Raw genomic sequence first — 27,338 nt, forward strand, 5'->3', positions numbered from 1 at the left:
CTAGCAAGGGATCTAGATTGTATTTGGAAATGGTGTATGAATTGGGATTGTCATTAAATCATAACAAATGTGCAACTGTAAATTAGTCTAAAAGATCAATGGGATTTGTTCACAAACTTGCTGGAGTTGACCTAGAGGTAGTTGATATGGAAAAATACCTAGGTGTTACTATACTAACTATAATGTTACTAACGACTTAACTAGGGGTTCCAATATACGTAAAATCTGCAGGTAAGCAAATCAAAAATTGAGATTCATTAGACACATTGATGGCAGGAGTGACTATAAGGTAAAAGAACATTTTCACCATGTTCTTATAAGGCCCCATTAAATCCATGCATACATGAATCTGCATGTAATGTATGGGATCTGACTGCGGGAAATTAATTACATTCAACTTAGGGCGCCCTATTTTGTCAAGAACTGTTATGACAAAATGAAAAAAGCCACAGAAATGCTTCTGGGGTTGGGGTGGGAATCATTTGAACAAAGACGCTTTAATGCTAGATTGAGCTTATTAAATTCATTCAGAGCTGTTAGTTTCGGTGCATGGCAGGTCTCTTCAATTATTCACAATTCAACACACATTGGTCGCTCGGCCAGAACTAGCAGATTCTAAGACTCCTTCTTCCCATGGGCAATACAGGACAGTAAATGTAGCGCAACAATTTCAGAGTGTAAAAATTCAGTGTAGGTCTGTGTACTTTTAAGCTCGGGAACCAAGTTAAATAAGGGAGTGTTGATGATTCCTGGTTTGTTGCTGTTGATTTTGTCTCTGTGAGAATGCATGGGCAAGCTCCCGGTGGCTTGGAGTTTAAAGTTTTGGGTTGAGAGCTTGCACAGACACAATTGCACAGGTCCATTACTGAGGAGGGGGAGGCAAGAATAGGAGAGGGGGTGATGACATCAGACAAGGCAGAATGCAAATCCAGATTTACACGGAAGGAAGTGAAAAGAGTTGTTTAATTAATTGAGACGGGTAATAAATGGAGCAACAGAGCAACAGCATGGTGGAAGACACAGTTTGAGGATATGGAAAGTTTGCGGAGGAAGGGTGAAATTGGTGTGCTCCATAAGAAGATTAAATCACTATCGAGAAGTAAGAAGGGAAGATCTGTGCTAACAGTTACAGATAAGTCGGGTAAGATAATAGTTGATACAGAAAACTTCCAAGAGAGATGGAAGGAATGTATAGAAGAACTGTATGGTAAAGAACTTAGACCAACAAGCTTGGACATAGAAAGAGAACATGATGTGGATGAAGATGGCTTAGGTCCAGGCATACTTGATGATGAGATAGAAAGGGCATTGAGGGGGATGAAATCAAATACGGCCATGAGGGTAGATAATATTTCTACGGAACTACTGAAAAGTTTAAGTAAGTGTGGGACTAATTTGTAGCATTTATTAGAGAGGAATTTGGCCACAACACTTTGTGAGATCAGTGTTAGTTCCTATTCCAAAAAAGGTAAAGGCTATATCATATGAGGACTACAGGAAAATAAGTTTGATTTCCCACGCAGCTACAGTTATTCTCAGGATCATCACCAAAAGGATAGAGAGCAGGGCAAATGATTACTTAGGGGATGATTAGTTTGGGTTTAGGATGGGGAGAGGTACTCATGATGCCATTGCAGTAATGAGATCACTAATCGAGAGGAAAATAGAATACAATCAGGACGCATTTGCCTGTTTCATAGATTTTGAAAAGGCGTTTTAATAGAGTGGATTGGGAAACACTTATGAGTATATTGCAGAAAATAGGAATAGATTGGAGGGACAGGAGGCTAATCTGCAGCCTGTACATGTCGCAGACTACTTAGGTGTGAGTGGGGAACGGAGAGTCCGGATGGGCAGTGTTAGGAAGAGGTGTAAGGCAGGGTTCCTCTTTATCACCGGTGTGGTTCAACGAATATGTGGAGGAAATAATTAAAGAGGTATAGGAAGAACTGGAGATAGGGATGTAAGTCGGCAGGGAATCCTTAAAATCAGTTAGAGCAGGTGGAACGGTTTGCCTATAACAGAAGTGTTTTGAACCAGAATGATACATGAAGTGAGGACAAAAGAAGAATTGCATCTGGCAAAGAAGCTTTCACAAGGAGGAGGAAATTGATTATAAACTTTGAGTAAGGCTGTTAAGAAAAGGCTTGTTAAAACGTTGATATAGAGCGCAGTTACGCAGTGCAGACACGTGGTCATTGAAGCAGGATGATATAAGTAGGTCGTAGGCTTTTGAAATGTGCGTGTGGAGAAGGACAGAGAAGGTGAAATAGACAGATAGGAGTACAAACGAGGAAGTACTAGGCATAGCGTGGGAGGAGAGGGGAATGTTGAGAGAAATCATAAGGTAGCAGGAAAAATGGATGAGAGGCATATGGATTGGGAGTGGGATGTTGAAGACTGTGATAGGGGGGCAGAATATTGGAAGTGTTGGGTACCAAGATGATCACAGTAGCAAGGATATGAGAGAATCATGCAAGGTTTCACAACATTTCACAAGGGAGATATTGAGTAGGAGAACATTAATGGAAGAGGTTAAGAAAAGACAAGTGAAAACTTTGTTCTGTAGCATGGTTTTGTGCAGCTGAGAAACTTGGACATTGAGGTCAGATTATGGGCATATATTTCATTGTTTTGAAAGGTGAGTGGGGAGATGTGGATGCAAGGCGTTTTGATTGATGGTGTAATGCTGAAGAGGGGAGGATGTTAGGATTCCAAGGCAGATATAAGGAAAAGGATATGCACGTTGACCAGCATGAAGGGAGGTAGGATGAATGCAGAATTGAACAGGTTGGTGTAGCTTGGGGTGCCAGGTTTGGTCTTAATAGGTGAGACTCCTGAATGTAGCGAGCCCATGTCCACCAAACACGTACCTTAAACACTGTAAAGTCTGTGCCTACCAAAACCTACCTTAAACAATAGACTAACGAAAGGAATTAAATCTTTAAAATAATGGAAATACTAAAAGTCATCAGTTTATAAACTGCACGCACCAGAATTGTATTGTGGGGGAGCTATTTTCTTATTAAGGTAGCAGAGAACTCTAAGTTGCCACCAAAAAAGCTATTTGGGTCTTCCAATAAGTCCTCAGAAAAGCCAAGAAATGGTACTCATAACATTGGAAAATATCTGCTTCTACTGAGCCTCATCTCTCAATAGACTGCTGCTTAATTTTCAGCTAAATCCCTCATGTGATTCAATTGTCTAAGTCAGTTAGCGCAACAAACTTTTGTTTATTTAAACAATTTGAAAAAATTAGTTTAATGTAATGATCAAACACTTTGATTTAAAAGGCTGAACAATGAAAGAGACGAGAGCCAAGATGGATGAAGTTCGTGGCACATCTGCTTCTGTGTTTGCGTCTCTTTACAATTGGGTAACTGAGTTTAAAGTGAGTGGCCCTACATCCACAAATGATGAACATCGTTAGGGATGTCTAGTGGAAGTGACTTCCTCTGAAAAGATTGACAAAATCCACGATATGGTTTTATGAGTGATCGACAAATCAAAGTTAATGAATTGTTGAAGGACTAGAGGTGAGGTGGCAAGGTGATGGCCACAGTTTTTTTGGAATGCAGGTGGAATCATCTGCATCGATTACTCGTAAAAAGGACATACGATAAATGTATTGCGCATCATTATTGCACGAGTTGAGCAAAGAAAACAAGAAAATATGTCCTCATTTGACAAAGGAAAAAATTCTCCCCCACCAAGACAATCCACGGGTGCACAGCTGAACAGTTTCAATAGCAAATACTATGGAATTAAGACTTGAATTACAGCATCAACTGCAATCACGGGATTTGGCTCCCAATGACTTTTTTTTTAAATTTCCAAACTTGGAAAAATAGCACAGTAGAAAACAATTCCTGTCAAACGCAGTGGTCATAGCCAACACAGACAGATGCCCATTTGGAAGACCTCCCGAAATTGCACTTTTTGCACAGCTTAAAAATGTTGGAAGAAACACTGAGAAAAGTGCATCAATCTAAAAGGAGATTACATTGCAAAATAAAACAAATCCACCTAAAATAATGTTTCCTTTTGTTCCTAAGGACTAAATGAACAACCCCGGCGTATCACTTCCTCAAAGTGACACCTGAAATTACTAAGTGTAAAAAAAACAGCTTCAGAGAGGCCCTTATTTAGCTCGAAGCAACGTCACTGACTCCGTGCAACCCCAAAGCAGTCCCTCCACACTGGGTCAAGGGCTGGGAGAAGAACAAAATGCAGTGGGCGGCATCATCTCTCCACTATGTACCTTGAAAAAGCAGCAGGAAAATGTCTACACAACTGTGCCAATTAGAGATTTCTCTGGCACATCTACCAAACCTACCCCCCCCTCCGGTTTTTGGTGGAGTGATGCAATTGGGCAACTTGAGCACCCGTGGTCGAATCCACTCCCAAGGAAGAACCTGAGCAGCAGCCTCCCCAAACGAACTGAGCACCAGCTGTGCAGCAGGAATGCTGAGAGGGGACTTGCCAAGGGCTTACCAGTGAGGATGTCGTCCATGACTCCGTAGCCATGCTTGCAACCAGCCACCCAGTCCCCCACGTAGACCGATGCCACAGAGGATAGGAAGTGGCCCTCCTTGTGGATGCCATGGCCCTCGGGGACGCCGTTCTTCCATTCACCCTCGTACACGGCACCATTTGCATATCTAGTGACAGCAGTAAGAAAGTAGATGACATGAAAACAGAAACTAGGAGAGCAATTGCATAAACACGTGTGTGTGTGCTTTGGTGGATACCAAATTACATTTATTAATAGAAGTTTTTTCATTGGGTCCTGCCCAAGATGCCAACTCCAACCACAAATGACATAAAAAAGTGCAAGGGCAAAGTGCAGCGCTTATAGCAGATGCCTCAAACCCCCCTTTCCTCCCACCTCACGGAGAGCAGTTGACAAGAGGGGGAAACCCTGCACTGCTGCCACCGCTCCACTTCTGCAGCTCAGAGACTGCTGAGGCTGCCTTCTCTTTACCGCGTCTGTCGTTCCAGGTTGCCACCGAGCCCATCGTGCCCTACCCATCACTCATCTCCGGCACCCCTTTACCTTCTCGGCCCCATCCAACATTGACCCTGAGTTTCTGAGCACCTTGATAAGTGGACGACCCAACAAAATCAGCTCGTCCCTGCATCTCGAGAGAGAATTCAAAGAGCGATGAGCACGCAAGCATGACCGCACCTCACTTGGGGCAGGCAGCTCACTCAATGGTGGAGATTTAAACTCAGGCAAGCCGTCTCCTTGCATGGTGCACAGTGACGCTCACCCTAGTACCACTTCTGTGCATGGGAAAAATCTAGGTCTGATACTTTTTCCATGGGCCTCATATATAATCATTTTAAATAAACATTTTCTGTCCATGTAATTATAAATTTTAGCAAAGTTAGAGCTACTCCAGGCAAATCATATGAAATAGTCTTAAAACCTAGACAAAATTGATTGAAATGACCAAATAATAGGGGAATGTGTCCATTAGACTAACTCAGTAAACAAGGCTACATTTTTTTCATGGTTAGTCATAAGGCCAAGCATTCAATTTCACAGGACTAAATTTAATAAAATCGAGTTGTTTACCCTTAAATATAAATATGACATCCTATGAATGGGCGAGCACTGTCTCAATCAGGATGAGTGGAATCAAAATAACATTTACGGCAAAAATAAGGTTGGCATAAAAGAAAAAAGAAATGGTAACATTCGCATTTATTTGATTGTAAGATGGCAAGGAGCTAGATGGATCTCAATTTTTTATTAAAATGCATTTTGAAATAGTGGCTACACTCATTGATGGACAAAATTTAGTTGCCCCTTGTGTGCATCAGTCACCTGAATCTGTGCGAACACAAATTTGTGGATTTTCTACACCTGCTTTCAACATTTAAGCATGAAAAACGTGGGTTATTCCAAAAAAACCCTTTGGAAAAAATAGAGAAAAAAAATTATTTAGGGTGGATTTTTTCCCACACCGCCTCCTTTTAGCTCGAGATACACTCCATACAGAGTTCCTCCGACTTTTTTCAAGCCAACCAAAAAGTAGGATTCTGGAAGGCTGTCAAAACAGGCCCATATGCCAGGGATGACTTCCTCATTTGTCATCAATCATTTTCTGCCAAGCTATATAGGGGTATATTTGGTTTCATCATTAAATGAGTATGCATTTCTATCCGCTGATTGAAAATGGTGGTAATGCATTTAAATAGGAGCTAGCACTTGATGGTTTTTGGCCAAATTCACAAAAAGAAGTCAAACCTCACCTCATAATACCATGGCCATGGTACTGACCATCCTTCCACTGCCCTTCATACGTCCCGATCAATGGGTCCACGTGGGTTGCATGGCCGTTGACCTTCCCGTCCTTGAAGATGCCTTCTATACTCTGTCCACCAAGCCATTCGAGCAAGCCCTTCCCATGTGGATGACCCAACAGCCAGCCACCTGCACAAACCAACAAAAAATGCATGCCATGCCTCAGAGCCCCTTGAAACATTAATATAAACACACACATTCAAATAAGCAGAGGCACAAATTCCACACCATGATGCCCATGCCAGAGTCTCTGGCATTTGTTAATTGGCAATCAATTGGTCCCTCCATATTGACTATAACCTTGGGGCGAGGTGGAAGGGCTTGTGCATTTTGACCCCTGACCCCTGGAGCTATGCTGGGGGAGTCATGATAATTGCTCCTGGTAGGGTCACCCATGCCAGATAGGTCGAAGTTTAGGAGCCAGACGAAAGGTAGTCCACGCAGCAGCTGTTCCTTAGTGAGGCGCCTGAAAAGGCATTCGACCCAAGTGGGGTGGCCATTCGACCCAAGTGATGTTAAAAACATCATTGGGAAAGGCAATGGGAAACCACATAATTAATATCCCACAACTTGAATGCCATGATGATACACAATTTAACGCAAAAGAGTCTTGACAACTACAGGACTCAGCCTAATTGGTTATGTGCCACGCATGGCAGTGGGGGAGGCAAGCCATCCGTTGCTATGATCTCATGAATCCTTGAAAGTTAAAGAGACAGCATCAAAAAATGCCACTGAATTAGAGGGGCTTGGAATGTTAGGACAATGTTGAGGACAGGAAAATTAGAATATAAAGCAACAAATGGAAAGAGGAAATATTGACGCTTTTAAGGCTGTGCGAGGTGACATAGAAGGGTGGCGAGGATTACTGGAGTGATAGCTATAGAATAATACACAGCGGAGGGGACGAGAGCCAACGAGGGCTAACGATAATATTAAATAAAAAGATAGAATAGAAAGAAGCATATTTAACAAATAGCAGGTGACTAATAGAATACTATTTGAAGAAATGAGAGCTGTACCAACGAACTTGGTAATTGTTCAGGTATACATGCCACCGAGCAACCATAAGGAAGAAGAGGTCGATAGGATACACGATCAGTTAGATGACATAATCATGTGTGTTCCTGGAGGGTAACATTTGATGTTGATGGGGTATTGGAATACAATGGTAGGCAAAGTAAGAGATGGTGATGAGGTGGGGGACTATGGTTTAGGCACGAGGAATGACCGCGGGGAGAAAGCAGTTGAGTTCTGCAGGAGACAAGGGTTAGTCATCACCAACACTTGCTTTAGACACCACAAAAGGCTTAGGTATATATGGAAAATGCCAGGTGACTCAGAAAGGTATCAGTTAGATTATATTACTGTTAGGCACAGATTTAGAAACAGAGTGAACAATTCACACAGCTTCCTGAGAGCAGATGCGGACTCCAACCGGAATTTAGTTACTATGAAGTGCGGGATTTGATTCAAAAAGATAAGGCAGGGAAGACGGTTTAGGATATGGAACGTAAAAGCATTAACAGGATTAACAAGGAAGGAGTATATGTAGGCTGTAGGGAAATGGATGAACGAGGAAAGAGAGCTGGGTACTATTGGGAAAAATGGGAGCCTATTAAAAAAGCAATATCAAATGCTCCAAACAAAACTATAGTAAATTCTAAGAAACTGCGGGAGATATCAAGACAGTAACTTTTAATGGAGTCATTTGCTAAATATGCATTACAATGCAACAATTTCAGAGTGTAAAAATCCGTAGCCTTGACCAGGATTTGAACCAGAATCCCTCACTGTCCAGTCAAGTGCTTTAGACAGTTACGCTATCGAAGCATCCTCTTACACTCCAAAATTTTCGGGGCTTTTAAGGAACAAGATATTGCGATAAAATACCATAAATACAATGTCACAGGCATTTGTATTGGTGCATGATGTGCCACTGGTGACGAGGTTAAAGTGCAAAATTCAAACGCAAGGGGTGTTCCACCTTAACAAATTCCAAGAAACCGAGGTCAAGGTAAATTTTTATTAATTAAAGGTTAAAAGTTACTTTCACGGCATCTCCCGCAGTTTCTTGGAATTTGTCAAAGGTGACACACCCCTATATGCCTCCATAACTTAACTGGCTAGAGCACTCGGTTGGAAATAGTGGATCTGGGTTTAAATTCCAGTCAAGGAGAATGACTTTTACACTCGGAAAATGTTGCATTGTAAAACTATAGAAATAATAAACAGGAAGATGTGGATTACAGACGATTAGAAAGAATGACAAGAGAAGGAAACAGACGCATATAACCATCAAATTAGGTACAAGGAAGTATAAATAGTTCACTAATACCCTGAGGTGTGAAACAAATATGGTGAAAGAAGCATGGTGGAAGAATATGCTTCTGCAGAGGATGCTATGTTTAGTTATGCAGAGAAAAGATGAAATAGGTGCACCGTATGAGAAGGTGAAAGCACTGCCAGGAAATAAAAAGGGAAAATGATTGGAAGCATTCAAAAATAAGTTGGGAAAAATATTATTTGAACCAGGAAAGATCCATGAGAAATGGACGGAATGCGAGGACTGTCCAAAAAGGATCCAACCAGGTAATATTTTGAGAAAAATAGCCCACCTAGAAGAATGAGGCCTTCTTCCCCTTTCACTTAGAACAATTGACAAAGTTCTTTCTATTGGAGGTGATCGAGATGGTGCGGGGGCTAACGTACTGGCTTCCCACCCTGAGGGCGCGGGTTCAAATCCCAGCGGTGCTGAATATTTTTCAGAGGTATCTCGATCCCTACTTGAGGTGCTTTGTGGAGGGCCCTTTGAGTGAGTACGCCGTCCGTCGGATGGGACGTTAAACTGATTGACCCCTTGGCGCATTTCGTAAAGAGTAGGCTAATGCCGACGCCGGGTTTCTCTCGACCCTTCATCCTTTCCTGTCCATCCCCTATGGCGCAAATGACCTCAGCTGTCGGTCGCCTCCCCTAAATACTACTACTACTACTCCTCTTTCTATTGGAATGGTCATCAGCTGCCTCATCGCCCTCCTTTATCTCATCAATGTCAGGAATTTCATGCTGCAGTTGCAGGGGACTTGCTACAAGCCACGAATGATCACCCAGATTTTCTAAAAAAAGGCCATCACTGGAGTTGCGAGTCATGGGTCTGTGACTATGACCCTGAAACAAAATACCAGTCTTCCCAACAGTGGGTCATGGACGAGATTAAGGAGAATGCAATGAGGTAGCTGATGACCATTCACAAACAGATCTTTGCTCATTGTTTTGAAAAGTGAAGGAAGATATACTGGGATAAGAGTGTGAGGCACCTAGGGGAGTGTTTCGACGGGGACAACCAAGGCCTCTTTGTTCTAGGTAGGCTATTTTTCTCAAAATATTGCATGGCTGGATAGCTTCCAGAAAGATCAAGTATATACAGGAACTGTAAAGGCATTAGGCTAGAAAGGTTAGACATAGAAAGAGAACATGACCTAGAAGAGGATAGCTTAGGTTCAGGCATACTCCATGATAAGATAGAAATGGCAATGAGGGAAATGAAATCAAATAAGGTTGTGAGGGTAGAAAAACATTCCCCCGCAGGACTACTTGAAGGTTTAGGAAAATGTGAAAGGAAGAGTCTTCATAGACTGATTTGTAGTATCTATTAGGAAGGAATCTCACTGGAAGACTTTGTGGGATGAGTTTTAGTTCCTATTCTGAAAAAGGTAAAGGCTGCATCATGTGATGACTACAGAAAAATGAATTTGATTTCCCTTCAAGAGCAAGAGCAATGATTTCCTTCCCTTCCCTTCACTTAACTTCCGCCACACCCTATTCAACACAATCATGGCTCAGAGGTTTCCTAACTTCAAGACAGAAAGTAGATCAAATTCCAACTCATGAACAATCTGTAAGCACTTTCTAAATTACAATCTTTTCAGCCTTCCCATTAACCCCCAACGTTGCAGGCAATTCACAATTAGTCTGGACACTTGCCTCAACACTGAATTTGGCATTTTATATTTTTTGGGCTCTCCTTCGATGTTTTTCAAAAAGCTTCCCCCTTCCCCAAAAGATGCACAGACTGCCCTGAATCCAGCTCCCCACTGTTTCAGCATCAACTGCATTGGCTCTCCACCAAACTTAACCGCATGCCAAGATCAAGACTCCCTTGGTTTTGGATGATCAGCTTGTTAAGGGCCACTTTGTGTTCCCACCCATGCATGGCACTTGAACGGAAATTGGCACTACTCAGCAAACCAATTGGATCTCAGCCATCCCAAGATACTCAAAAACTGCAAATATAACTGTTTTTGTTTTAATATGACGTCTTATATTTTACCATTCTAAAATAATGAGATGAAATAATAATATACATATAAATTTTTACCCTTGCTTAATTAAGTAAGTTTTGAAGTAAAATTAGCCTTCATAATTTTCTCCTTCCATAAACATCAGCCCTTTAACCCAGAGTCCCCGGGAGAGTGTTAGCAAGGGGTTTTAATGCGCACAGTAACTTCTGAAACAAGAGTGGGTCTCATCCTTGCCAACATAGTTCCTGCCCTCACCAGTGTAAACTGCATTTCTGTAGAGTGGATGTCGCTGGAAGTGGTGGGAGGCATTCCTCGAGGTCGGAGGGGTCGCGAGAGATGTGCTCACAAGCGCTGGCGACTCCTTCTGCAAGCAGCTCATGATTGCTGAGTTGAACACCTTGAGCCACTTCGCCTTCTCCTCGGGGCTCGAAGCCACCACTGTCAGGGAGTCCTCGGGCATCGTCATCTTGAGGGCATTCTGCGCAGGGAAGTGGGCCACCAGGAAATTTACAACACAGCCAAAGCAATGGCGGGAAATACCACAAGTGTAACATAAGCAGCCGCCAAACTGCAACTGCCCACCACAAAAAAACATTCTCTGACAAAAGCCCAGATTTGAACTCAGAGGGGGATTGGGATGGTGTGGTGGCTAGCGTACAGGCTTCCCACAAAGAGAGCCCGAGAGAGGGGTTCAAATCCCGGAGACAGCAAATATTTTTCAATGGTGTCCAGATCCCTACTTGAGGTGCTTTGTGGAGAGCACTTTGAGTGAGTACGGCGTCCGTCGGATGGGACGTTAAACTGTGTTACCCCTAGGCGCCTTCTAACAAGAGTAGGCTTATGCAGATGCCAGGTTTCTCTCCACCCTTCATCCTTTCCTATCCATCCCTAATGACCTCAGCTGTCAGTCGGCTCCCATAAAATTACTATATTACTCAGATTCCTTATTTAATCCAGGTTTGAATTCCATTTTCGTTGAGTATTTTCACACTGAGATTCTGGCATTTATTTACAATACAAGCGCATCATTAGGAGTTGGTAGTGTTTATGGGAGGCGATTGACAGCCGAGGTCATTTGCGCCAATAGGGATGGATGGGATCGCACCATCCTGATCCCCAAGTGCACCATCAAAATGGGGTCAAGGTTCATGCCTTAGAATTTGCTGCGACCACTTGATCTCTCGCATGAAAACTAATTTAGATAATATTTCAGTGGAAAAAGGAATTAAGTTGAAAACATTTTGAACCATTTTCATAAAACTCTTTGAATCTAAATATGGAGGCATATATAAATGCAAATGCCATGCATTGGAGGGGGCGACCTCCCTCGTGGAAGCCCCGAGGACATACATGGACAGGCACAATGAAGTGAATTCAACGGTGGGTGGCTTCACTTTGTGAAAATGATCACGGGACCAGTAAACTTTACATATTTTCAAAACAAACTTAATATGAAGCCAAAGCTATACCTTCCAAATGAGGCAACCAATTTTAATGCAGTAAAAGACATACTGTAGAATTTTCATTCATTTTGACTGTATATCTATGGAAAATATAAAGCCGCCACTGAATCTTCCTCAATTCACAAGGTCTTTTCAAAAGTTCCTCAACTTGTATGTAACCAAAAAAATTACTTCCCTAACAAATAATAGGTAAGGGTCCCCTTCAATGTAGTCTCCTCTCCAAAGTACGTACATGGGCAATTCTCCCAAAGTGTTTCCACTTTTTGAAACAGTCCCGGAACGCTTCTCCCGGTATGCTCATAAGCTCCTCTCTCAAATTTCTCTCTCTCTGAAATGATGGCAAATCTTTTCCCTTTAAGCAAGGTTCTCAGTTTGGCAAATAGGAAAAATCCACGTAGGGTCTGGTGAGTAGGATGGGTGGGGAAGCACAGCAGACTTGTTATAAGCTAAAAACTCGAAGAGTTCTGAGAGATAAATGAGCCAGCAAGTTGTCCAGGCAAAGAAACCACTCGCCGCTCCCCCAAAGCCCGGGCCGTTTTCTCCTGATTCTCTCTCTTTTGGGCATCTAATAAACCCCAGGTAGTACTCCGTGTTGACTCTCTGGCCTTTAGGTAGGTAGGTATTCGTGATGCACAACCCCCTTTGCATTGAATTAAAACAGTCGACATCACCTTGACATTTAAGCGTACTTGTCGAGCTATTTCGGCGCTGGGGGATGTCTCATCAATCCATTGGGAAGACTGCACTTTCGTTTCGATATTGTATTCGTAAGTCCATGACTCATCGCCTGTTGTGGTCCTGGACAAGAAGATCAGCAGATCAATCGAACAGTTCCCGACAGACCTGGACTCAATGTTGTTTCTGGTCTGCTGTCTTCAGGCGAGGCAGCGACTCGATGCGTGCATCCTCTTCCTTTCAGTCAGGATTTAGTAGCACGCACCAATCGAGGGGCCACACTCTTCTGCAAGTTCCCCGACAGTCAAACGTCGATTTGCACACAAGAGATTGTTCACTTTCTCGTTTATCAGTCAACGTTAATGCTCGTCCGGGACACCAGTCATCTTCCACTGATTGCCACCCCTTTTAGAATCGGGTAAACCACTCATAATACGCGGGGCGTTTCATAGCATACCAACCATAAGCCTTGGTAATCAATTCTTAAGTTTCCATGTAGGATTAGATCAAGGCTGCTCCTTCCAAGAGCTCATTCCCCCAATTCCAATTTTCTACTCCACTCCAAGCACACCCCTTCACATAAATGGCCATAACTAATCGATAAAACAAGATATCAACGAATTGGTCCAAGGCAGTTATTCGGGAAGTCTCCTGAGACACAACACCTCCAGGCGGATAATGATATAAGCAACTGGAGACGCGCTATTCAAAAATTTCAGGGTCATTTCGAACAGGCCTCAAGGAAAAACCTTTGCCATTTTGTTTGGAAAACAAGCTAGTTTTTAGCTGATGTTGACAGTCTTGCAGTCACTCAACCCAAGTCTTACAGAACCATCAATTTGAAATATATTGACAGATAGATAGTCGTATTTATTTTTGGGTGAGATTGATACTATGGAGTCTCTTCTACCACCTAACCCCTAACATTATAAGGGTTTTAAAACATGTAAAAATCTTGAAATACATGAATTAGAATAATTGTCTATCAATTGTTAAAAATCTCCTTGGCTTTCTTTTTCTTAAGTCTCAAGATTTAAAAATGACAGATAACCAAATATGGAGCAAACATACGAAGTTTCTCAAATAAAAGTAAGTAAAAATTTGTGTAAATGATTAAAATTTTCTAATTCACAGCATTTTACACAAACACGAACAGCCTCTAAGTTACATTTGAGTGCATTTAAATTGGCAGCCTTATTTGGAAGATACAACTTCTGAAACTTGAGTGATGTGTCCTCTTCTATCTTAAAACTCCCTTCCTCAATATTTTGCTTGCTTCTTTTCATACCATAAAGCCGATGCAATCACAAAGAAAATCAATGTACAGTTTGCAATGATCCATTCAGAATCAGACGGAAGTGATTCCCAGGCAACAGAGATAATGCTTCCGTAGATTTGATGCCAAAACAATACTCAGGAGAGGTCTGACGAGTACTATTCAAGGAATAGGTCACAATGATGACATTTGTAAAGGACGTTAGTTCGTCCTTGAGACAATGATGGAAAGAGTAGAAGAAGTCTCAGAATACTAAGGCGATTTTGAAAACTCAAAAAAGTCATATCTCTGACTTAGGAAAAGTTGGAATTTTTCAAGATGCTTCTGGAGATGATGACCTGAGCAGCAGCCTTGAGATGACAACTCTCTCCTGAGTTCCATACAAATACAGTCAATAACAAAATTTTTCACCAAGCTGGTTCAACTAATTAGTACCTGACACTTATTTTCTGGGTTAACAGTTACTCAACAATTTTCAGTGCAAGTTACGGGTACACGATCCTTTAAATAAACAACTGTCTGATTTTTAACTGATTAATTTTTTCCCACGGCTAACTCGCTAACATTGCAAAGCTTGTGGTTACCGAAAATTCCTCCACAGAGTCTACCAAGTTGGTTGCAGTATTAATGGTGATCACTGATTGAAACATGACATTGGAAGCAAGACTGCTCAGCATCTATGGCACACCTTCCCCTAAAATTACACATTAACACAATAAATACAAAGTAATAAGGTCCAAGAGCCTTCCCTACATGAAAAGTGTATAGGTCATAATGCTGTGGTAGGTAAGAAGTAGTTTCATACAGGTTGCCTGATTAACTGTGTTAATGCCCTTCAAAGTAGTTCGATGCGACAGAAAATTTTTCCCTTACCTACTCGTGAAATGTATTGAAAACACATTCGAAGTGGCTTACATGCCAACACATTACAGCTGAAGGGTGTGGCTACGGCCACAGAGAAACCGCTTCCCAGTGATCATGAGGAAAGAGTGTGAAAGTAAGAAAAAGTGACACACTGTGTCAAACGATCAAGCCACAAAAAGAATTTCAGAAAGTTACAGGGACCTGAGCATTGATAAAAGGATCTTTTCATCGCTGGAAAATATTTTAGAATGGATAAAATTTTGCTGTGAAACCCCATGAAAGTGAAAGTTGAATTTGTTGTCCAATTGAAACATTTGCACACGAGAGTTCAACTGGGTTGGTGCAACCTCAACAAACATAACTTCAATGCTTTTATTTAAGTGATACAAAGGTGAACAGTTAAACCTGTACCTCTGATAACAAGGAAACTCAGTCAACCAGGGCATGGGTATTTGAGACTCTAATGTACATGGTGTTTGCACTATGAGGACAAGTCTCACTAAGGTGAGAGGACAGCTGCCAGGACTCACTGTAGAGATGGCAGTAAATATACAGAACTTTTAGGAAAGAGGTGAAAGCTATGACTTTGAATACGCACTAGTAGCGATCATTCACAACTACTGGTTACAAACAACCACCTCCATTGCCCACTTCAAAAGATTATTAATGTGGACCACATACAGAAGGCCCCATAAATATTTCACAAGGGAAACTTTGCTCCAGAAATAAACGCACAAAGGGCATGTGGCACTGCTTTAGCCGTTACTTGGTGGATATTCTCCATTTTACAGATAACAAACGCGGCAGTTCTACAATTAATTAACAGTGGAATTCCTGTGATACATATCACAGAAAGGGCACCATTTCATTTCGGCGCAAAAACCTATTACTTCCGTTGGCTGCAAACAATGTGTTCCCTTTATTAAAATTTCATCCAACCCCTTTCCCCCCTGACATTCTGTGCAATAGGGTTTCCACCAAGCACCTCATTTAAGGCGATCTCCAGAAATAGTGGCTGGCGCTGTAGCTTGGAGAGGGTGGGCTCAGGTCAACGAGGGGCAATCATAGAGGAGCTCTGACACCAACCTGCGGGATCTGATGGTGCCCACGTTCCCATGAGTCATCCCGAAGGGGCTGCACCCAGAGCGTGGCGAGGGCATGGGCCGTCGTGGACCCATTTGGCGCCACCTGCAGGAAGGCATCGTTCAAGAGCACCAGGGAAGGGGTCGAGGGTGAGGGGGAGAGGGAAGCCGAGGCGGGGCTGGTGAAGAGCGTCCCAGGGCGTCCAACCCAGAGGGATGGTGCGCGATGCAGGGGTGCTGGCCCCCTCAGCCAACCCCTGGGGGGCCACACCCAGGACTCACGGATCAAGCGCTGAGAGGGCAGCCGGGGTCGCCACAGCAGACCCCCCGCCAGGCTGTTACTCGGGCAACTAACCTCACCGCACCTCTCTCTCGTCTTCGTGGTCAAGGACAACAACGGCATGGGCTTCCACTTGCCCAGCACCATCCCACCCCTCCCCCCGTCCTCCCAGAACTCCCTCGTGGACTCGGCATGCAGCTGTGCACGCTCCCACTCCTTTCCCTTGGCCATTGAGCGCCAAGCTTTCAATGCCACTGACCCAAGTTGCTGCCCCCAGCCATTGGGCAGCGTGACACTCCCCTGCGAGGGGGAGGGAGGCGTCGCTGTGCCCTCATCGCTGCCACCCCTTGACCCCGTGGAGCAGAGGGAGGCTGTCTCTGATCGGGAGCAGTGCATTGTGGGAGCCGCCCTTGATGGGTGAGGTGGGATGGCCGTCAACTCAGGCACACTCAGTGCCTTGGGTGCGGTACCCTCCAGAGGGCAGCAGCCCCTCTCGGGCAGTTGGCTGAGGGCCTGCACCAGATCCAAGTAGTGCCTCTGGTGGCTGAGGGGCGAGAGGAGGCAGGAGGACACCACCCTCTCATCACTCTCTCCAGGGAAGAAGGCCTTGACCTGCTGCACGCCCACGGTCGAGTAGTGCTGGAGGTCCTTGAATCCCTCCACCGCCAGGAGGTCACACACTGCCTCCAAGTACGTCCTGTACACCTTCACGAATTCGCTGCAGTGGCTGATAGGGGCGACGTGCTCCAAACTAAGGGACTCGCCACTGAGGTGAGCATGGTGCTCTACCCAGCCCAATGACTCAACCGTCAGGGTGACCAGGGCGAGAATTCGGTGGTACCCCTCCGTCACGGCCTGCACCGCCAAGTCTAATTCCTCTCGGGAAGGAGATTCACCGGCAGCAACCGAGGGCTTGTTTAGTGGCGAGCTTGGAACGAGAGGGAATAGCTCTGAATGCAACGCATGACACTGTGACAGCAACTCCCGCCACCTCTTGAGCAATGTATGAAGCTCGGGGAATGTTTTCCTGGTGGGAATGGAACTGTAAATGCAAACGCTGAAATTTCCTGAAGCTAAAACCTGTATAGGTTCCTCATTGTCATCATTTAAACCAGAAATATCTAGTGCAGCAGTCTTTAATGTCGAATTGCTCCTAAAAAAGAAAGAAAGTAAAATCCATGAGAAATTAAGTTCATGGGTGGACCTGGGTGGAACCATTCAGAAATGGCCTTTTGTTATATTGAGATTGAGAGCCTTTTGCAATTCATTTCAAATCAATATCCAATGTCAGTTGGAAGTTTGTTGTCTCCAACATAACTTTATGGAATTTACTTTAGTTTGAAGGTATTTGAGTAAATGTGAATAATAATATGATAAATAAAACCAATAAAACAACACTAATCTACCAAAAGGTTGGTTTGTTATGTGAGGATAGAGCTCACCCAGTATGTCTGCCCAATGGCATGTGAAATTCCAGCCGCAGGGGCTGGGTACTCTTTCTGTGGCCTCACTTTTTACCATATTTATTACGATAAATATTAAAATATTTATACTTTAATACGACCATACCTCACATAATAATAGAGCTACATGCCTAAAATTTATGCAATAAGACAATTTTCTGGTATACAGGATCCTGTGCACTCATCAATATTCACTGCACATTATGTTATACTTCTGGGTATCTTCTCTGCTTTTGCAAGGATATAAACCTTATTTATCGACCCCACTTCAAACAGCTAGTTGACTTTGTTCACATCAATGAATTATGTCAAGCCTTTGGAAAACTTTGGTAGTGATTCTTCAACCATTTTGATTTCCTTACTTTGCACGCCAAACTATGAGGCTAACTTGGAGAGTGGTATGAAGCAATATTGGCAGGTGAAAGGTGTGCGCTTGGGGTCTGCTAATGACCTTACACATTAATGACATGGCCATGGTCCTATTGGTGAGAATGAAATTCCCTACTCAAAATTGTTCCTCTTACCTATGCATGAGAATAACAAACTGTTCAGAGGATCAGCTGAATTGATGTGTGTGTCTGATAACTGGAAATATTTGTACTTAAACTTCTAACCATCATAAGTACTTGTACCGAAATACCGCTGACTTTGGCCTTCAATAAGGAAACTACTATGTAACAATTTCAGCCACAAGTGTAAGAATTGGGATCGAGATGGTACGGGAGCTAACATACTGGCTTCCCACCCAGAGGGCCCGGGTTCAAATCCCGGCGGTGTTGAATATTTTTCAGAGGCATCTCGATCCCTACTTGAGGTGCTTTGTGGAGGGCACTTTGAGTGAGTACGCCGTCCGTCGGATGGGACGTTAAACTGCAGACCCCTTGGCACCTTTCGTAAAGAGTAGGCTAATGCCGACGCCGGGTTTCTCTCCACCCTTCATCCTTTCCTGCCCATCCCAAATGGTACAAATGACTTCAGCTGTCGGTCGCCTCCCCTAAATACTACTACTACTACTAAGTGTAAGAATCATTTGCCTTGCCTGGGATTCGAAACCAAATCCCTTGATATCTGGTTGAGTGCTGTAGCCAATTAAGCTACTCTTAGACCATGGATTTCAGGGAAAGAGGAATGCATTAGGGAAAGAAGCTTTCACAAGGAGGGAATGGGTGACAGGGACATCGAGTAAGGATTTTAAGAAAATGCTCGTTAAGACTTAGACATGGAAAGCTGTAATGCATGGTGAGGAATTATAGTTATTGAAGCAGGATGATCCACGTAGAGTTGAGGCTTTTGAAATATGGGCATGGAGAAGGTGAAATGGACCGAAAAGAAAACAAATGAGGAAGTGCTGGGTATGGTAGGGATGAGAGGAGATTGTTGGGAGGAATCATTAGGAGGCAGGGAATATGGATGCACAGAGCAAATTAACCGGCAATGGGATATTGAAGACTGTAATTGAGGGGAGAATGTTAGAGAAATGAGGAAGGGTTATGCAAAGAAAGGCATATAGAACGGAATGAGGGGATGGAGGAAATATGCGGAATTTAAGTATTTTTTTGTAATGTTGGATGACAGGTAGTGTTCCATTAAGAGAGGCAAGCAAATGAATCATTGTGCCCTAATATAGGCTGCATCCATCTTAACAAGTAGAATACCAATTATATTATCTTTATATTAAACATTGTTAAGGATCGTTGATCGTCTTAATCTTTTCTTCTATCATGAATTGAACCAACCTGGAAAACAAACCACATTTAGCCTACACTTCTAAACTTTTCAATCCATTGAAGATTCATGGAGTTTATAAATGGTAAAATAGCAGCAGTTTAGTTTCAAAATTGCTGTTTGCATTGGCACAAAATTGCAGCATGAGATAATGTTTCATTGCCTTGCAGCCAGGCAATACTTTCTCCTCTACGTCACATTGTTTTCCATAAGAGACTGGTTTCGACCTTGTTGGAAATGCTGGTGAACATCTGGGCTACCTTTGTGCCCAAGCTTGATGCTTCAGTGTGCCTCGCAATGCTGTGGATTTTGGTTCTTCTCTCGAAACTCTCCAATCGCACATCTCTTAAGTACTTTTTCTTTAACCTTTGATATCCTCACATCTTCGTAACTAGGTCAGCGCAAATCACTTTTCCTGTCTCACAAATGACGTTCTCCAGTTTTTTTAGTGTTGCATTGTAACTGCTTTCAATTAATCCATAGGAAGCTTTAAAAATCAATGAGAATACATAACCATTGGGTGTCCCTTTGAAGCATTTATCTCCAAAATCTTGCCCTTGTTCTTGAGGATACGGCAAACCACTGATCACAACTGATTGTAAGTGCATGCTAGATCAGCCATTGCATCTAACATGTTTTTTTTCATAGATTTTAATTGTCATTTTTATTCTCTTATAACTGTCTTCTCTCTCTATGGAATACAACCTCGATGTGGTGTAGGGGCTTGCGTATTCTGATGACCCCTAGAGCTTTACTGGAAGAAGCAATTATATTTGCTGCCAGGATGGACACCAATGCCAGATAGGTTGAAGGATAGGAGCCAGACAAACCGTGGTCCTCGCAGCTCATTTCCTCCGTAAGGCACCTGTTAAGGCATCCGACCCCATGGGGCAGCCATTCAGAGATGGTGTCACATTAAAAATGCTATCAAGAAAAAATATTGAATAAAAAGGTAGGAGAAGCATACCAAACATAGAGCAATTAACCAACAAAACATTATTAGTAGAATTAAATACTAAACCAACAAGTTGGTCATTGCTCATGTATACAAGCCACCAGGCAAACATACACAGGAAGAAGTGGACAGGATGTACGATCAGTTAGAGGACAAAATCACGAGTGTTCCTGCAGGGAAACATTTGATAGAGATGAATGGATTGAAATAAAACGGTAGGCAAAGTAAGAGATGGTGATGAGGTGAGGGACTACAGCTTAGGCACAAGGAATGACCGCGGGGAGAAAGCAATTGAGTTCTGCAGGAGACAAGGGTTAGTAACCACCAACACTTGGTTTAGACACCACCAAAGGCATAGGTATAAATGGAAAATGCCAGGTGACTCAGAAAGGTATCAGCTAGATTATATTCTGGTTAGACACAGGTTTAGGAACAGTGTGATAAATTCGCACAGCTTTCCGGGAGCGGATGCAGACTCTGACCACAATTTAGTTGTTATGAAATGTAGTGTCCGTTTCAAAAAGATAAGGCAGGGGCGGCAGGTTAGAAAATGGACTGTAGAAGCATTAACAGAATTGAGAAGGAAGGATGCAGGCTTTAGAGAAAATTGTGAGTGAGGGATAGGAGCTGAGTACCATCTAGGAAAAATGGGATTATATTAGAAAAGTAATTTCAAAAGCTGCAAAAGAAACTACAGGAACTCTTAATAGGAAAAGGACAAGGACACCATGGATCACGGATGAGATGGAAAGAAGGAGAGATGAGAGAAGGAAATGAAAGAACGTAAACATAGAAATAGGCAAAAGGAAGCACAAAGATTGAAATTATAAATTGAGACAGGTAACAAATAAAGAAAAAAGATGAAGACTGGAAGATGTAGTGTGAGGATATGGATAGTTTGCAGAGGAAGGGTGAAATTGGTGCACTATACAGCAGGGTCAAATCATTATTGGGAAGTAAGAAGGGAAGATCTGTGCTAAAAGTTAGAGATACGTGGGGAAGATAATAGTTGACACAGAAAAGATCCAGGAGAGATGGAAGGAAAATACAGAAGAACTGTATAGTCAAGAACTTAGACCAACAAAGTTAGACATAGAAAAGGAACATGACGTAGAGGAAGATAGTTTAGGTCTGGGCATAATCGATGATGAGATAGAAAGGGCATTAAGGGAGATAAAGCTAAATAAGACCGTGGGGTTGGATAACCTTCCTGCAGAACTACTGAAAGGTTTAGGCAAATGTGGGAAGGAGAGGCTATATGTGCTGATTCGTAGTAGCGATGAGGAGGGAATCTGGCCGGAAGACTTCGTGAGATGTCAGTGTTACGAGGGGGGAACCAAAAATAATAGGAATGTCATTATAGATTATTTTATTCTCAATATATCTACATTCAATTTTGTCCACCTTCATAGTATTCCCCATTGACCACAATGCACTTCTCTAAATGATGCTTCCATTGTTTGAAACATTTCTGAAATTCATTTATCGGGATGTCCTTTAGGACTTCTAGTGATTTTTGTTCTACCTCCTCCACAGTGTCAAAACGCTTTCCTTACATGTCCCTTTCAAGTCTGGGGAACAAAAAGAAGTCACAGGGAGCTCTAAATCCAGTGAGTAGGGGGGAAGGCGTGGACAATCGAAGTCGTGCCGCTTTTTGTCAAAAACTGCATCACAGAGAGGGCAGTATGAGCCGGCACGGCCGATTTCCCCAACAGGAAACAAATTTTCACTGTAGCGCGGTGCTCTTGATTATCCGCCATTACTTTTATCGCCACAATGAAAAAAGTTGTTTCACTGAAACAGCTCTCACGGATGGACCGATCCAGTCACAGCGTCGGCGCTGCGCATACTGACACAGGAGGCGTGCGCCTGATGTACGACCGGCCAAACAAAGGCTTCCCCCTCTCTCACTCCCCACCACAGTCCAATTCCCGTTACTTTTGGGTCCCCCCTCCTAGTTGCTGTTCCGAAAAAGGTAAAGGCTACATCATGTGAGAACTATAGATCAATAAATTTGATTTCCAATGCAGCTAAAGTTGTTTTCAGGATCATAGACAAAAGGATAGAGAGTAGGGCAAATGATTAATTAGGGGATGATCAGTTTGGGTTTAGGAAGGGGAGAGGTACGCATGATGCCATTGCAGTAATGAGATCACTAATCGAGGGGAATATAGAATACAATCAGGATGTATTTGCCTATTTCGTAGATTTCAAAAAGGCGTTAGATAGAGTGAATTGGGAAAACTAATTAATATAATGCAGAAAATAGGAATAGATTTGAGGGACAGGAGGCTAATCCATAACCTGTACATGTATTGGACTGCTCAGGAGGGAGTGTGAGAGTCTGGATGTGCCGCGTTAGGAATAGGTGTAAGGCAGGGTTGTCCAATGTCACCAGTGCTGTTCAACATAGTTTTTGGAGATGATTGAAATGGACTGAAACAGATGAGGGGGTGCTAGGTATGGTGGGGAGGAGGGGTTTTTTTGGAGAAATTATAAGGAGGCAAGAACAATGGATTGAAAGCATATTGAATGGTAACGGGATGTTGAAGACTGTGATGGAGGAGAGAATGTTAGGCAAACAAGGAAAGAGAAACGAATATGAAAGGGATGTAAGACAGGATGAAGGGAGAAAGAAAGTATAGGGAGATGAAGAGGGGCTTGTTGTAGTAGAGTAAGATGTTGGATTGTGTTTTGCTGGGAGAGGCAAGATATTCACTGGGTAGTTGTGTCCATCCAAAAGCTATCTTAACCGGTAGATTACCTATAATAATAATAATGACTGTCTTCTTGTGGATTATTAATTGGGGCAAGTTTATAATTATGTACAAAATATTATTTACATTTGCACAAAAAAATCACAAATAACGTCTGAATACCAGTTTAGAAAAATGTGAGTACAAGTGGCAGTAAGATGGTAGTGGAACAAGTGCTAAATACACATGGAATCAGCTCGTGCATGATTCAGGACTTCCCCTGTCACTCCTTATGCAGAGCATCATGTGAACATTATGTCATTCATTGTTTTACCATATTTTTTCTCATTGCACGAGGTGCTTGTTAAGCAAGATTCCTCCGTGCTAGAAACCAAATTCACCCAGGAATATGTATTTCAATGCTGATTATACGCATGACTGCCTAAGTTTTTGCACTGTTGCATGAATGCTACAAGATGGCCACTAGCTGGGTTTAAATTCAAGATGGTCAATTACTCCTTTCTTCTTTTTGATTGTGCCCATGTAGGCAGCATTCCATCTGGAGGTGGGAGGGCAATGCATAAATATTGCAGAGTCGCTGAGCATGGAAGATACTCAGTCAAGCAACCTTTTCATTCACCATTGGTTCGGGTTGACGAGTGCCCTGTGGCCCATTGGCTGAATCCAGCCCAGTCATGCCGGCCGGCCGACATGCAATCCTCCCTTCCCCTCTCCAAGGCAAGAACCATGGAAGTCATTTTTACATGGTGTCGGAACACAGGAATAGGACCCGGGGAACTAAGCTGCCATCAAAGAAATCTCTTAAGAAACCAATTAAATCAATTAAATATAAGTGCAAAGTGACAGCGGGATATATGAGGGCTTATTTTGAAAGAGTCCTAAAGAAAAGAAGGCAACAGCTATGGGGCAATCTATGAGAGTAAAACACCACATTACTCTGTATGCATTGTCTGCATGAAGAAACAGACAAGTAGTTCTTAAGATCAAAATGCCTCGGAAACTGGTGGACTGTCTTGACACATTAACGCTCTCCTTTGCACAAGTCTGGATCCCACTTTGGCGTTTAATCACCTTGGTGCACCATGTCAGCAGCAGGAAATAAGTTCTCTCTTTGGTGTAAACTGTTCTTAACGTTGTATTTCACTCTCCTTCCTTCCCTAGCATTCCCCCTCCCTGGTAAAAATGCATACAAGATGATGTATTATGTTGAAACAGGTCGCGTAATAAATTAATGTCTACAAGAAAAGTGCTGTCATTTGGTGATTATTATCTACCGTTATGTAGGAGGACTGCAATTACATTTTCAGGGGAACGTGCTCTTGTCTACGCTCAAACCCTAGATTTCATCTATCAAGGGGCACACTTGTTTTAATATAACTTTTGGCTTTAACTCGAACAGCTTTATAATTAAGATCAAAGTATGACTCTCTCGGTAAGTATAGATTTCAATATTCTCAAAGCTGACTGTCTTGAAATCTCCAAAAGTGTGACATGCACAGAACCTAAGGAAGCAACTTGGAGGATACCTCAATGCCTGGTGCACATGGCTACCTTCACATCGAATAGCTGTTACCAGCCTGAACATTATCATACTCAATTTTACTCTGTTGATCAACACAATGGTTTTATGCCAGTTATTATGAATGATTCATGAACTGAGACATCCAGTGTGTGTCCATTAATATCTCTACACTTCTCTTCCAAGACTAAGCTACAACCAATGACTAGCATTTATAATGCTGAACTACATATTATATCTATAATTCCTCATCAGAAAATTTTCTCCAACTGCCTTACTATTGGATTGTTCATTATTTTCATTCCTGGAGGATGAGAAAACAAAAAAGCGGGTGAGGAGGTTTCCAGGACAGTTTTTTGCAGATAGCAACCATCTATTAATCGCAAGCCTTGTGACCACAGGGCTGAGTAGCTACACTTTGGTCTGCAAAGGTTCAACTGTAGTACAACACTACATGACACCCAGAACCTCTAGATTTATATTATTACCCCAAAAAAAAGGCTTTTATGTCATTTAGTGTACATGTGACGCATTTCCATATTTTTTCAGTGAGCTTAGCTTGTTGCATGTGTGATGCCGACAATACGCACATGGGGTGAGGCAATTGCACCGAATGAACAGGGCCCTCAAAGAGTAAAAGATGGACTGGGTGCAATTATGTGGATACATCCCTAAATGTCAACACTTGCACAGTAAATTGGTTCATCTAATCACACATGGAAGTTACACCAACTTACATACACTTTCCCATGGTGACCACGGTTCCGCAATCGGTGAGGAAGATCGTGTGGTTGTCCCCGGCGGCCGCGTCAACCAGTCGTCCCATGGCTACCGGCCAACTGATTGCCCTGGGGGAGCTGACAGACCCGGAAGATCCTCTTTCCATAACTTTGCTGCCAAGTTGCCCTGCGGAATCATCTCCCCAGGTCCATGCCTGCCCGTCAGCTGCAAGCGCCACCGAATGGGCGTTTCCAGAGGCTATATGCTTTAATCCCCTCTGCCTGAGCTGACGTAGGCAAACTGCACCATTTTTTCTAGGAACTTGATCGCCAACTCCAAGCTGCCCACGTCGGTTTTGCCCGCAAGCCCATACCTCAGTATCCAACAACAGTTGTCCGACATGAACGGCTGATTTCCCTGCAAGAACATTACTGCGACGGAATATTTCTGGTACCTTACTCACCTTTAAACCTGTAAGAGATTCCGCGCCTTCTGTGCTCACTCTCTCAGAAGCTTCACGCGGTTCATCATCCTCGTCGACGTCAGAATTCACACTAACAACATCATCGGGTTTATCACAAAGACACGTCTCGGAATGTAAGCAGAGGCTTCCACACTCTCCTGAGAGAATTTCTTGAAGATGCACTGAATTTTCATAATTATATCTGAAACGAGTGCTCGAAGCCCCAAGAAGCACAACACAAAAGTCAATACCAGTGGTAATTGCCATTTCACGATAAGCCTTCTCTCGACAAAAAGGACTTATTTCTATGTCACTATCCCGCACGAACTCAATCAAATTCAAATTATCGTTTTCTTTTAGCCAAAGTCTACCAGAATCGTCAGCCAGGCACAAGAATGTTTTATCTGGTGACTTGAAACATTCGACAGATCTCAGTGAAGAATGACTAAGACCTTGAAGTATAACTTCGCGGAAATTTTGTACGTTGCTCCAATCACTTTCAAATAAACGACCATTTACTGAAATAAAATACAAATTATGCGAAGGGCAAGCAAAATCTCTTACGTTATGATATAATTTTGAAAAAGTTACTTCGTCACTGCCTTCATCAAGATGAGCATGAAGTAAATCATTGTTTGCCATTAACAAAAACAGATGGTTGTTGTCACTAGAACATGAAAATTTCAAAATCTCCACTAACTCTACTAACACAGTTGCCTTGAGTTCTCTATGAGCAAGCCAAAATTTCAAGTACAGCATGATGAAAGATTATTCACGCATTCAAACAGAAATGATCGCTTGATGCCAAGACTATAAAATGCCTTGAAATTCGGATACCACGTATAAGATACATTCCGTATAAGATACATACATAGAGAAATTAGGTATTTATACATTAGCAAATTAATGACAGACGTCCACAGAGAGACACCGCATCCACAACAACCATTGGAACTCTAATACTAATTATCAGCAATCCTTGGTGAGTAAATGATTCCACATTTGTGTCCAGAGCAATTTTGTTTAAAATTCGCACAGCACATTCAAATACCACAGCACTCTCCCCCTACTTTGTTTATTTGGATTTTATTCAAACGCAGCACTGTTACATACCCGAAGTAACCACTTGCTGTTACTGCTCAATGAAAACACACACACAAGTGTATATTATACATATATATATATATATGCACGGGAAAGGGTGAATGCGGATTAATGGAGTAGGGGGATGTATTGCGGAAACAAGTGTAAAGCGGAACTAATTTTAGGCGCCATTCTGGTCGCTAGTTTATGACTTTGTACAGAGCATACACAGCAATGAAGCTGCTTAGTATCATATTGGCATTAAATGTTACAGTTTCAAATGTTACGCTGATTTTATGAGTGTCTTGAGTTTTTGATATCATTCCTATTTGATTTAGAAAATATAATGAGAGCATTTTTGGGAGAATGTTGGACTTTAGTTTCTCCCCGCTGTACGGCTAGGAAGACAACGTTATTTACGAGGATGCAGTCAAGAGCT

General features: G+C 42.6%; 1 protein-coding gene across 1 annotated transcript in view; it reads right to left on the bottom strand.

The window, feature by feature from the left end:
* Als2 (Amyotrophic lateral sclerosis 2) overlaps nt 1-26,969 on the bottom strand; it is a 62,348-nt gene extending 35,379 nt beyond the window's left edge. Inside the window, exons 1-5 of the mRNA XM_071591055.1 lie at nt 25,371-26,969; nt 15,979-17,407; nt 10,870-11,092; nt 6,262-6,442; nt 4,495-4,661 (exon numbers count right to left, since the gene is read on the bottom strand). Of these exons, the coding sequence (XP_071447156.1) occupies nt 4,495-4,661; nt 6,262-6,442; nt 10,870-11,092; nt 15,979-17,407; nt 25,371-26,575 (3,205 nt within the window). The 5' untranslated portion in view covers nt 26,576-26,969. The remainder of the gene's footprint in view (nt 1-4,494; nt 4,662-6,261; nt 6,443-10,869; nt 11,093-15,978; nt 17,408-25,370) is intronic.
* Between the last annotated feature and the right edge of the window lie 369 nt (nt 26,970-27,338).

This window comes from Hetaerina americana, unplaced genomic scaffold (genome assembly GCF_022747635.1).
Source record: "Hetaerina americana unplaced genomic scaffold, ioHetAmer1.1.p SCAF_41, whole genome shotgun sequence".
Classification (NCBI taxonomy): Eukaryota; Metazoa; Arthropoda; class Insecta; order Odonata; family Calopterygidae; genus Hetaerina; species Hetaerina americana.